Source organism: Streptopelia decaocto (assembly GCF_964273445.1).
Source record: "Streptopelia decaocto genome assembly, chromosome: 3".
In the NCBI taxonomy this organism is placed as follows: Eukaryota; Metazoa; Chordata; class Aves; order Columbiformes; family Columbidae; genus Streptopelia; species Streptopelia decaocto.
Window position 1 is genome coordinate 53502693 of NC_138656.1, and position 13711 is coordinate 53516403.

The window sequence follows — 13711 nt, forward strand, 5'->3', positions numbered from 1 at the left end:
CCCTGGGGGCAACGGGCGCGCATGCGCGGGGGGCAGCGCGGGCCGGCGGAGCGGCGGCGGCCGGAGAATGTCGGGCGCGCGGGGCAGTGGGCGCGTGGCCCCTCCCCTCGGCGGGCGCGCGGCAGCCGTAACGGCGGGGGGGGGAGGAGGCGAGGAGGCGGCGCCTGTGTCGGCGCTGGAGGTTGTGTCCTTCCTGGGGAAGCTGCTGTGCGCAGTCGCGGCGCTGAAGGCGGCTCTGTACCTGCTCCGCAGACTGTGTTTGGCAATGGCCTGGAAGTCGGGAGGCAGCAGCCACTCCGAGCTCATCCACAACCTCCGCAGTGAGTGTGGGGCGGGGGGCGCGGGCGGGGCCCCTCACGCCTCAGCCGCGCAGTGACCGTTACCAGCCGCACGCACTTCGCATTCCCGCGGCGCGCGCCCAGCCGCCAACTGTCAAGGAGCAGTGCCGGCGGGGGGAGGAGGCGAAGGCGGTGCCCAGCCGGGGGGGTGTGTGTCTGGGTGTCCGTTCGGGTCCCTCCCGGGAGGGCGCGGCAAACGCCGCCGCCGTCCCGCAGCCGGGCGGAGGGCGGCGGCCGCTGGCGCAGGGCGGGCCCGGGCTGTTGTTGCGGGAGGAGATGCGGCGGGAGGGGCGGCGCCGATGGCGGTCCCGAAAGGGAAACGCTGTGTGGCGGCCGTGACTGTTTTCAGCCCGCCGCCTCCCCCCCTTCTCCGGCACCGTTCCCGCCGCCTTGTCCCCGCCTGCTCGTAACCCTCTCGTGCGAACTGAGGCGGCGCCCCGGCGGCAGCTCCGAAGGGCCCGTGATCCGCCGCACGCACCGGGCTCGGTGTCCCTCTGGCTTCGCACCTGCCGTCCCCGCCGAGTCAGCGCGCCCCTGGGCGGTGGGGAGCGGTGCCCCAGGGCCCTTGTGGGGAGGGCGGTGGTGTCGGCGGGCGCGCAGCGACCGTCCTTCGGTCCTTCAGGCCCTGGCTTCCCGCAGTGGGGAGACCGAGGTTGTTTTTGTTTAGTGAAAGGGGCGTGTGGCAGCAGGCCACTCGTGAGGTCCGAAATGCTCGCTTCTCGCTCCAGTCCCGAGTTGCTCCTTTTGAAGAGGTGGGTAGGACCACTGGGACAGGAGAGGAGCTATGCTGGGGTTACAGACTCACATTCTCTTCTAGCTTTCTCGTGTCTGCCCGGCACTTGGCGTTCCTTGAGGTTTGTGCTCTCCCCGTGCTGTATGTGGAAGGTGTTAGGCGTGTGCCCTTCACTGACATACATCAGCACAAGTCTGCAGGCTCGTTTACATGTGATCCGGGCTGAGAGGACAGGTTGATAGCACCTCCCTGTTCAGAGCTTCTGTTGTTTGTATTAATTTCGAATTAACCTGTATTAGATACACTTGAAGTGTCTTTTCTTTACTCCTGCTCTTTCCCTTCCTCTCCTCAAGTCCATATCCTAGACATAAAAGGATGCAGATTTGGAGCCTGTATTATGGCAGTTGTCTCCTATTTTAGTAGTGCTGCAAGTCCACAGACAACTTCACCTGTTTGGCCTCATTGTTTTCGAGGCATTGGAGGAGAACCATCCTTGTGGTTTTCTCCAATCTGATTATGTTGGATCCTTTGATTCTGTGGTCCTTACCAGCATTTTCTTTTGCTGTTCTTTTGGGAACTCCAGTAGCACAATGTGTGTTGAAGTGACTTTCAGTTTCACTGTAAAAACTGCCTGGTTAACAAATAGATAATATTTTTTCTAGTTATGACAGTTGCAATGCATTTTTTGGCTTGATTTTTTTCAACTGTAAGGGCTAGAAATACTGTTTTGCTGAAATTCTGTTCACTTACACAGCAGGGGAAGACTTTCTGATGTAAAAATGAATGTCAACTTCCAAAATATATCCAAAAGGTTATTATTGCCAGAATTGTCCATGGCTCTGAGAATCTGAAGGCAAAACTGATTTATTTGTTGAAGAAAACAATGACACTGTTTTTCAACACATGGAAACTGTTTAGGGCTTTGCAAATAATAATAACAAATTTAAATCCGTTATTGTTAGTACACACAATAACAGCCAGTATAGGATGAGGGAAGTAAACTACACGTGTTTAAGATGGTAATCTCAAAATATACAGTGATGGTTGTTACCTGGAAAATTATAGTCTGTAATTTCCGTCTCCCCCTCCGGTTTGCAAAAATATTTGCCAAAATATTTTGAGGGGTGTGAAATAGTGGATTGGAAATAAAATATTGCAGAGGCACAAAGATTTTTTTATCTTGCAGCAGAATTGTGTTGTTGTCGTAGGGCATTGTCAGTGCAGAGCAGTTGCACCTTATGGACCATAACTTTTAAATAAGAGTTCTCCAGGTAAGATCATACCTTGTTGCTAAAGTTGGGAGCAGGTTTAGAAGAAAATACTGTTTTATATGATACCTACTTCTCTCAGGTATATTTTAAAGAAACTTCAAATAATTGATTACAGAAAGACTAAAATATTCTGGATAATTCTTTTTGAATAGTAGATCCCTCAATGTATGTAACTTTTTTTCTCTAAAAACAGCTAAGCAGCGGAGCATTTCTGGCATTTTTATGATAGAAGTAAGAATGCAAGGCCGATTAGGTTAATTTCATGTTGTCTTAATGTTTATCTTGTGTGTAACTGTAATTTGCATAACTTAAAGGAAATAATGCGGGTTGTAGTGACACAGTATATTTTGTTCTGCAGCCTGGTTGAGAAGTTCTTGCTCCTGCCCCTATGCCACAAGTCTTCATTTTACTGTGCTTATAGAACTGCTTGTGAGGGAGGCTGTGTTGTGTGACTGGGTTACTTTCTCATTACTTTCCTTGCAAAACATTGAGGTTTAAACTCCTCAATATCTGGAAGCTGTTGTACTATAATGGTTAGAGAAGCAGTGAACGTTGTTGTGGGTGTAAATGCGCTGGGGAGAGTAGGAGCTTCTTAAACTGGTTTTGCTTCCAAATAAAAACATTCACTGGAAGACTCCTGTAGGCTACATATTCTTTTCCTTTGAAACAGCTAAAAGATGATTCTGTATTGTAAGTTGTTATTGACAGTTACTGTCTCTTCGATGTTTTGGCAATAAAGAGCTGTAATTTCATGAAACTATATTAACATAAGCTTATTGCTCATTTCACTGTTGCATAACTATAGAATTAACTTTTCTATAATGGTAAAGATCGATGTTTTAGAGCAGTGGTAAGTGCGTTTGTGTGTTTATATGCAGATTTAGGCATGTATTCTTTACAAGTCTTATCTTTGCTTTCATGTCTTAAAAGAGACAAACTAATGAAGAGGGCCCTGGAACTTTGCATATTTTTCAGTGCATAGAGACAAGTGACTGAAGAATGTTCCATGACTTTTTGTTTTATTGTTTTCATTTTTAGCTGTTTGTTGCATCATAAACATGTTATTGCACCGTTCATTTGAGGCATCATACATACGTGATTTGTGACATATACAAAATAAATTTGCTTAAAATGCACTTTTTCTTCACAATAAAAATGCTGTCCTTGAATGTTCTGTTTCCACAAGGTGTTCAGCTGCTTTGTTTTCCAGTGATTCTCGAAACTACTTCTCATTTTAATGACTTTTTTTTTTTTTTAATGTTTGATTCTTCCAGGTTTAAAGCTATTTTAAAATATTTTTTTCACCTTTACAGAGTAGTTATTTCAATCTTTGGTTCTTCCTAACTGAAAATAGTTGAACACAGGCTTTCAAATTTGAGCAAAATTTTGCCCTAAAAATATTTAAATAAAGATCTTTTAGAAGATGACACTTCTAGGAAACTATCTAAATGCGGATTACTGTAGGGTTAGAAATCATGCTAAACGTAGAAATAATTGACTGTGTTTAAATACATAACTGCGACTGGCGTTTCTTTTTGTTATGAACCTACTGTATAGGGATGCTGAGAAAATAGGGAAAGACTGGGTAATTGATTTATGTACTGTTATCTTGCTTGGTTTAAGATCTTTAGATTCTGTATCTGTATCTTTTTTTCCCCCCTCTCTTTATCTTCAGTTGTCCACTGTTCTCTCATCTCACTATTGGATCATTTTAATCTCATTCTGTCTTTTATTCTTGGGCTCTTGCCAAGTCCTGTTGCTTTACATGCCAGCATCGTAGAAATCATGTATTCTTCCCCACCTGCAGAACAGAAAAATTGGTCCCTGTCCAATTTACAATCCATCAAAGTTAATTAAGTTTCTATATCGCACCTCTCTTTCTCTCCTCCAAATCAATATGGTGTGCTACCATATGATGCTCTTTCTTTGTTTATTTCTCTGATCATGTCATACCAGTGGTGTTATAAGCTTGGTGGTGTTATACATTCTCCTGAATACACATTTCCGGGCAAAAGTGAAGGTGAATTAACTTGACTGTGGCTCAAGTGCTGCATAATGTTAACCATTTGTGGGCTTCTTTCCTGCTACACTGTTTCTTCTCCATCATCTAATAAACCTGTATCATAAAAGTTAGCAACTGTAATTTACGAGATACCACAAATTCCATAGAATTTTGTGGCTCATTTGAGACCAGATTCCTAATTTTTCAGTGTGAATTGTGTTTTGAATCAATACATATTCAAATATTGTCAGGCTTTGTGAATTCTGTTCTTAGATATGCTAAAGCTATTTCTCTGAGTATTTTATTATTTAGATGTTAAATAATTAGAAATGATGTCTTGGCAAGTTTCATCATGGTGAAGGGTAGCCTATAATGAATCTGCACATTTGTTGCAGGTTTTTGATTGCTGAGGTTAAATTTATTTGGGAACTGCCATGAATGTGAAGGCATTGAATATGGCATTGCTAAGCCTAAGCTAGGTTCAGCAAAAACGAAACATTATTTTTGTTTTGTTTTTTTTTCCCCTTCTGTGTCGTTTCCCTTAGTTTATCCAAATCTCTTCTACATCTGTCTAATTTTGCTCAAGGAAGAGTAACGTAACTTGGATGAACATGAAGAAGCGAAATAGCAATGGAAAGTTAGACAAATAAAAAACACTTAACCCAAATTTAGTATTACCACTGTACGAGCAGTTATGCTGCCTGTTGTGTGCATTCGGTAAACACACTTTCCTTGTAGTATTGAGGCTTGAATGACTAAGCATTGTAATTCATGGCGGGATAATGAAACAGTTGAAAATTAAACTTTTTAAAAATAAAATTTAACACAATCACTGATATTAACATACTAACATTTAAGAATATCTAAATTAAAAAAAAAATAAATTTAGCTAAAGTCTCAGGTGGCATAGAGTGGAAATCTATGATGTTATTTTTTTTGAGCACTGGGATTTTGTTGTTGTTAGCAATTCAAATAACTGCCTAAAAGAGTTGCCATGAGGCTTTCCTGTTAGTGATTTAAGTATTTCTTACTGATTTGCACATGTCAGTGAAATATTTTGGAGGACTTTCTATACCCCTAACCTTTTAAGAGGGAGATCTTGAAGTAAATCAAGACAGTTTAACATCTCAGAAAATAAGAAATGTTAACAGAAAGGAAGAATAACTTTTAAAACATTCATCACATTTTATCTGTGTGTAAATTATGATTGTGTTCTTAATTGGTTCTTTGGCGTAATTTTTCCCCTCAATTTTAGACAATGTGCCCATGTAATTTTAAAAACATACCTACTTTTTCCCACAACAACCCCAAAATTCAGTGCAACAAAGTCCAAGTTCTCAGTCATCCAGGAAAAAAGAGAGCATGTTTTTGACTGCTTATTTGTATCACAACACTTCATAATCAGTCATTTTAGTTTAAAAATGTATAGGGTTTTTTCGTGGGTTTTTTGTTTGTTTGTTTGTTTTGGTAGTCCAAAGCTGCCTAGTAACCCGTTGTAAAATAGAAATAATTTTGCAAATCTGTTCCCTTGCAGGTGATCACCCTTGTTTGCGGGTATGTTAAAAACTGGGAATCTCGCATGATTTAGTTTCAAAGTAACTTGCAGCCTTTCTTTTGATGCTACTGTTTCTTCCACCTTGGGGTAGTATCAACAGCTCAGTAAGAGCTATTAATAAGCTTGGAAAGAAACACATAATGTTCGTATTCTTCTGAATTATTTTTTTCTGTGAATACAATACCTGAATATAAAACCAATAACACTTTTTAAAGTAAAAGTTTATCTTAAGATGAGGTTCACCTTATTAATGTTTTTACTTTTTATTTAAATTACCAAATTTTGGCAAAAATGGAGTAAACTCTTTCAGAGCTCAAGACAAGTAAATTTTTCGAATGATACATCTTTTGGACTGGTTGACTTGTGAGTTATGTACTAAGACTTCAGTACCTGAATACTGCAATGTTGGATCTGAGCACAAAGTACTCTTAAACGCTTGCATTGTCAAAATCTAGAAGAGATGGTCAGACAAATATAACTTTTGAAATACTTCTGTATTTTTGCTAGTATGACAGCTTTGTTGCAAGAGTTGGCATCATGTTTTGCTGATCTTTTGATCCTCTTCAGCTTTTGCATAGTAAGAGTGCCTGTTTTAATGAAACCATCTTCATAATAACAGACAACTTATGTGGTCTGGCTGCTGTTCTTGACAGCATTGGCTTTTCTGAAATGGATCAGCAAAGTGGTTGCATGGAATCTGCTCAGTAAGGTATGAGATACTCAGCATCTGCCTTTCTTTAAAGATCTACTAAAGGTATTAAAGTAGTCTTTACTCAGGCCTTACTGTGACTAGAATTGCTTATCTGTCTGTCCTATCCGGCTAAGTTTATCTTAACGTCTGCAACAGTTTTTAGTTACTGTTGATGATTGTTGCCCCTTTATAATGAGCTCTGGAGTTTTGACATTCTGTGTGATTTGTAGGTGAAGTTCAGCCCTTTCAAATGGAGAAGGATCAATGTGTACTCAGAGGTGAAGCGTTGCTCATCTGCGCATGGGCGTTAAAGTGCTTGGAAAACGCAGTTCTGTGTTCTTGCAGGTTGAACCCAACCTTAAAGTCACTTCTTTCACTCAGCTGCTGATGCAGATTTAGGAAAAATCAACATAACCATTTCAATAAATGTGAGTATGTTATAGACAGCTTTTTTGATAAAGATATGCATTATAGGACTACGAGCAAAGAATTAGCGTGCCTTTCTCCACCCCCAGAGAAGAAAATGGTTAATACCAACTTTTCAACTTCGGCCTACAGTATGAAGGAGCAATACAGCTGTGGTTAAATATGTCTAAATTAGTAATCTGCAGACTTTTGGATCTATGAAAATTAACAGAGAGATCTTATCCATTATACTGAAACTGACTTCTTGTTTTTGAAGCTGATCATTATTAAGTAGGGAAGGAGTACTCCCATAAAGTTCAAGTGAAATTTTGGAAAGTAAGTTTGTATTTGACTGAATCTGAGGGCTGTATACGAATTTGTCATATTGAATCTGGCTTTGGTTCCCATGTGTTTTTTATCTGTGCATGTTTTGAGTAGCATTTAGATGCTAATTTAACATTTTTAAAAAAAAATCTGCCTCTGGGATTTTCATGGGATTCAAACTTTGTGTTTAATTTCTGGACTCTAAGATTAGTTCTGACAGGCCCTTACTTTCCTCAGTCTTTCTGTTGTTGTGTCTCTGAACGACAAACTCAACTGATTCCTTCGGGTTAGCAGTATGCAATATTCTGTTTGAATAATGTATTACTGTGAATCTGGATCATAGTGGCAACAGGCAGGCAGCTGAATGTTTGAGGCAGATACTCTTAAATTATCAGCAAAGCACAAGAGGTTTGTATGTATAAGTGGTTTAAAAACACGGGTTTCCAAACACCTACTTTCAGTTTCTTAAGCACAAAGGGCTTTATATGTTTTGGGGTCAACTGTCCTTTTGTGGATCTTGGGATGCTAATCCATCACTTCTTGTTCAAAGTGCTTTCTTTGTGTTTATGGTTTACTGTGAAATCTCCCTATGCTTGATACTTACAAAAAAATTCTATTAGCTGAATTGTTTTCTTTCACATTGTTTTTCTTCCTCCCCCGACACAAAAAGACCCTGACCTTAAAAGCATCAGTTGATCAGCTGCTTAAAACCAACTAACTTCACATTGCTTGAAAATCAAGATGTGGTTCTGTTCCAGCCCACTTTCCTCTTGAAAGTTCCTAGCTGGTTTGTGTGGGTCAGATAGAGACATCTGGAAACTGTTGTCACTTAAATTTTAATCTACTTGATTTCATTTTTTTTCTAATATATGTTCTCCTGAAAAGTCATCTCCATAAGTGAAGTACTCTGCAGCGCTTATGGATAAAGTAATCTGGGGAGAAACCGAACTACATGGATGCTGAAATCGTCCCACAGTAAATGGTTTTGGGATCTGCAGGAGCATTTTGTTTATGTAAAGCCAGCAACAGGAGGTGTCTGAAGAGCTGTTTATAGTTTGCATAGTGAGCTTGTGTGCTGGATTTTATCATGTGGCAATGAGACATCCTTTTTGTGGTCTGGAAGCTAGTCTTGGTGTAAATGTTGACTGCTAGTATTTTATGGCTTGGTTGGAAACTTATTTGATCGATAGTCAGGATACCATCAGTGATGTAGGCAGTTCTTTGAAATATAAGCATTACAGTAATGTATTTGTTGCTAAATAAAAAGATAAGTTGTTTACTTGTTGCAAGTCCCTGGTGTCTTTTCAGACTTTAGCTCTTTTTTCCTTGCTCTCTGACAGCCAACTGCCCAGTTTCCCAGGTTACATTCAACAGTGGTATATTTCCACCTTCAAGTCCAAGGACTGCTCTGTGAGCTCTTTTCCTGTTTTCATGGGGTTATTTGTGGAAAAGAAGCAAACCAGAGTGAGTTTTCAAAACATGCTCCAATTATGTCAAGCTGTCATTGCAGCAGCCTCTGCAGAGTAACTCTTGAACTCTGCAGGCTGTTCTCCACTCATAAGTGGTTACTTTTTGGCTTCAACCCTTTGAAGCTTAGGAGTTGTGCTGATATAACTCTAATAAATAAAGTTTACTTTTCATTTTAAGCTATAAGCTGGTGTGTTTGTGTGTTAGCCTTTGCTGGAAAACATGTTATAATCAGTACTTCCAACAAATCAGATATTAAATTATCAGAGTCTTGGAACCTCATAGTCTCCTCAAGAAGAGTCTTTTGCGCACATTATAATTCCTGCAATATATAGCTTCCTTTTAAGATTTAGAAAATGTTTTGCTTTGGCATTTTATTCATAAATCATTTATTGTTGTCTTGGGGTTTTTTTTTTTGGCATTGAGAGATGGCATGAAATTGCCCTCTTCTTTGCAATGTAGACCTTTAGTATTGACTTTTTTAGATGATATACTTGTTTTTTGGGCTTCAGTTCAGAATCTGATAGGGGTTTGTTCCAGACAGAATTAAGATCGTGGCAGCTGGTCATCTTGGGACTGCAGGAAGGAAGGAACTTTGATTGAAGTTCAGTACCTTGCTTGTTGCTGTGTTTCCTCTGTATGAAACCATTGGAAAAGAAAAACTAATTTTGTTGTCAACACAGAAAAAATTAATACAAAGTCAGTATTGATTTTACTGTTTAGGGCTTGATTACTTTTCTTAATTCCAACCTAAAATTTGTTGTTGTTTTTACTTAGGACTGAATAGCACTAGTATTCCAAGAGTGGTGTGGGTTTGTTTTGTTTGTTCGTTTGGGTTTTTTGTTTGTTTGTTTTAATTCTGGTGTTCACCATTGCATAATAAGCAAAGTTGAAAAGCAGACTTAATCTGTAGGGGGATAATGTGATACCCTGTAATTCCACATTCATATCTGAGTGGGTGTATATTTTATGAAGAGGGAACGTTATTCTGTAATTGAAGTACATGTCTGAGACATGAGGTCCAGGTTCTCCCCCTGGTTCTGCTGGGGACTCTGTGAGTGAGTCACTTTTGATTTACTGATGAAAGAGATGACACTACAGTCAGCAGATCTCAGGGGTGTTAGCTGAATGAGAGCATCCTGAGTGCTCAGAATTTGTAGATTATTAGCAGCTATTATTTTCATTTTCGAGGGGGTTGTTTGCCTGTCAGTGTAAGCATCACACTTGATAAAGTTGTACATACTTTGGCTTAAACAAAGTTTTGTGCTTTGTTTTGCACAGACATCCACAAACAGTCTCTGCCATGGAACTCTTATACTCTGACTAAACAATTTGGGGAAGGAATGGGTAAAATATATAAGGAAAGTAATAGAATGGAGGTGGAATGAAATTTGAAATGCTGAGAGGGTGAACTTACTTTAAGCAGAAAGACGACAGGAGTGGATGAGAGAGGTGGCAGGCTTAAGAGGGGAAATGAATTATGGGTAGTGTGAAAGAAGAGGTTTGGAAGAAGCCTGCAGTTACAGCAGTACAGAGAGGGTCCCCTGAAAACTGTAGGAGGTTCTCAGCCTTACCATAGGGGCCTGCAGTGGCTCTTTCAAGCTGGAAACTTGATCCGGGTATTCTCTTCATGGCTTTTTCCCCAAGGCACAAAAGGAAGAGCAGTTGGCTACCTATAACTTCTAGAATGTATGTATCTATCTGCACAATGCACAATCTCAAGGAATAAATTGCTATTTTATATCTTTCCTGAGTGCTTCTTAGCTGCTGCTTTTTGACCCTTCTCCCTTTCTCTGTTCACCCCTATTGTAATCTTTTTTTTTTTTTTTAATTATTATTACATTTATTTTGGAGCCACTAATTTCTGGTGATACCTAGGGACAATCTAACAGTAAATTTTGTTTGTTTGTTTCTATGCTTTCTTCACAGAACTGATATACAACTAATTCCAAGTGGTCAGGGGATTTTTTTTTTTGTTTCTTACTATCTTAAATTGTCAGTGCCAGTGTGTTAATGGATTGATTTGTTTGTTTTCTTTTGGGGTACAATTTTGCTCACTAAGTAAACTCAAGAACTGCTGCAAATGCCTGCTGTCTCAGATTAAAAAAAAAAATGAGGAGCTTCCTCTAACTGGGACTGCAGTATACAGTTACAAATTAAGTCAAAGCATGGAATATGTTTAATGTGTGTGGTCTGTGAGGGGACTATATACTTTTTCTGGGACTTACCAGGTATAGAAATAATTCTAAAAAAAATGTAAAAAATATTATTTTCTTTAGTAATTTGGTAGTATATTCCTATTGCAGTTCTGTTTGATAGTTTGTCTTCAGACTAGAAAGCAAAATGTTTGGGTGGGTTATTTTGCTCCCTGAATCCAAGCTACCCTTACACAGGATAATTAAATCCAGGTAGTAGCTAAGAAAAAAAAAAATTAAAGAAAATTCCATGATTGATAAAGGGTAGTTGAGGGCACACTGTAAACAGTCAGAGAAGCCTTTGCAGAAGTTAGCCCAAGCCTGGGCACAGGTGTGTTAGTGTTGGTAGTACTTTAAAATAACAGTGGTGCGACTTCAGTTAGGACAATTTTACAAAAGCTCCTTAATCTGATTTTTGTTACTGCATTGTGGGTTAAATTTTTAAAGTACTCAAATTATCTATTTTTTCCTTTTAAGTATAACTTTCCAAATAAATCCTCCTTGTTTAAAGTAAATAGTTCAATGAAGCAATCCATTCTTGATATATCAGTTATTTGTAGTTTATATTGTGTCTTTTAATGGAAGTGGTTGATTTTTTCCACTTGTTTTCTAAAGTTTTCTGTTACTCATAAATGTCTCTTCAGAACTTAAAAAGAATTACCATTTTATCTTGAAAAGTGAACAAAGATGCAAAGTGTTTAGATTTAAAAACTCTTTGGCCAGACCCAGCATAAGAATTCTGATTCTGTAGGAGGTTATTTACAACAGGATTTTTTTCTTTTGCTAACACAAAAGAGAAACAGATCTTGAAAATAAAATACTAACCAAGGATGCTGCAGCTTCACATTTCTAATCGCTTTTGTATATTTTTCAATAATTACTTATAGCTTTTTAGAAATATGAATTATGTTTTGTTTGGTGTGTAAAGTAATATCAGTTTCTTACTATATTTTCAGGTATATCAAAGGTGTGCATGAAGTTGAGTTTTTCTAGGGGACAGATCTTTGCAAATGGTCTTTACTGTTTCAGAAAAGCATCTACAACTGCTGGGGAAGTCCTGTTCAAAGTTCACTGGTCTAAGCATTGTTTGATCTAGGGACCACAGCTTAAATTCTAGCGTGATGAGGTTTAGAATCTTAGAGGGGGTAAGGTAGTGTGATTTCTCACAATATTAGGAATATGTTAACGTATTTCACGGCTCTTGTGTTGCAGAAGAGAAACAATGCCTCCAATTTGATTTATCTGTTTATTTGTAGAAAATGGAATAATCAAATCAGACAAGGTATTTGAAGTAATGCTGGCTACAGACCGTTGCCACTATGCAAAATACAACCCTTACATGGATTCTCCACAGTCTATAGGTAAGAGCATCTTGTAAGAATGATTGATATTGTACTAATTTGCATAACTGTCACTGCCTTTGTCATATATTTTAAGAATGGGAACACAGTTTTTAAAATTTGGAAGCGTGTTTAGTTCTTTATCAGTTTATTTAATACCTTTTAACTAAGTTTCAATTTGTTATGGAATGCAATTGGCATACTTGTCTACATCAAGTAGATGGGTGGCCTTTAGTCAACATTAATATGTGTAATATGTGTTTATTTTTTAAACCACGGTTTGTGGTGGTGTAGTTGATGTTTAAATATTTAAAAATAATTTATATCCAGTTTACATCAGAAACAGTCTCTCTCTTTTCAGAAGTGATTCAGTTGAGATCAATGTCAGGTTCCTTAAACTTTTATGTGAGAATTTTTTAATATGAAAATAGGCTTTAAATGACAAGATCTTCTGGTAGGACAGTGGTTTAGGGCAGTTGTTTCCTATCCAGATCCCAGTTTTATCCTTCAAATGCAAGAGAATGAATTAGACGAATCTACCTTTTTTTTTAGGATGGTCAGAACTATGAATTGTAATGAGATTTTATTATTTGTATACGAAAATTTTAAAATCTTTTAAGAAACATACTCAAAAGCTTATACATCTCCAGAGAAACAAATATAAGTGAGTGTTCCTCCACGTTTTCTCATAGTTGTGTGCTGTTTGCAAAACAGACATGGTTGTTGTTTCCAGGAGTTTTATGGTCCCCACCACATCAAACTTGAACAAACACATCCAGGTTTTTACATAGGCACTGAGTGATGAAGCTATTAGATTATTCTGGGAGACATTACTCTTCTGAATTCAACACAGTTGATCAAGCTAAGGCAATATAATGACAAAATGGAGATGGTAATTGAGATCAAGGATGATAGAAACTTTTTTATTGTCCAGAGGTGCCATGGCGTAACTTTCAGATGATGTACCTTAATTCACTTCTGAAGAAAGAGTACCTATGTAACCATTGGGTAGGACAGGGTGTAGTGCCCTGAATGACAGCAACAATTAAGGTATTGCATTTTGCAGTCAAGGTAATAGCGATCATAATGTTGCTGTCTGAACAATGATCAACACATTCTTCCATTCTTGTTTTACAGGTTTCCAAGCAACAATCAGTGCTCCACATATGGTAAGCTTTAAACTTATGTCATTAGTATAGGTGATTTTATAAACATCCAGATGCTTCTGAAAGAAAATATTTATCCTAGCAAATTTAATGAACAGTTGATTGCTGTGATACTGTTGTCTCAACTGCCTAGTGGGAGGGCGTAGAAAAGATTGAGCCAGATTTTTGTTGGAGATGCACAGTGACAGAATGAAGGGTAGTGGACAAAAAAATGCAACATGGGG

The 13711-nt window shown here is 38.8% G+C and overlaps 1 protein-coding gene across 4 annotated transcripts in view; it reads left to right on the forward strand.

Moving 5' to 3' along the window:
* Window positions 1-13711, forward strand: part of PCMT1 (protein-L-isoaspartate (D-aspartate) O-methyltransferase) — a 35576-nt gene that overhangs the window by 820 nt on the left and 21045 nt on the right. For 2 of the 4 annotated variants that reach the window (XM_082047245.1, XM_082047244.1), the window contains exons 1-3: window positions 12-320; window positions 12238-12342; window positions 13459-13490. In XM_082047245.1, the coding sequence (XP_081903371.1) occupies window positions 68-320; window positions 12238-12342; window positions 13459-13490 (390 nt within the window). In that variant the 5' untranslated portion in view covers window positions 12-67. Of the gene's footprint in view, window positions 1-11; window positions 321-12237; window positions 12343-13458; window positions 13491-13711 lie in introns of those variants that run through there. The other 2 variants (XM_082047246.1, XM_082047247.1) reach the window with 1 other exon arrangement.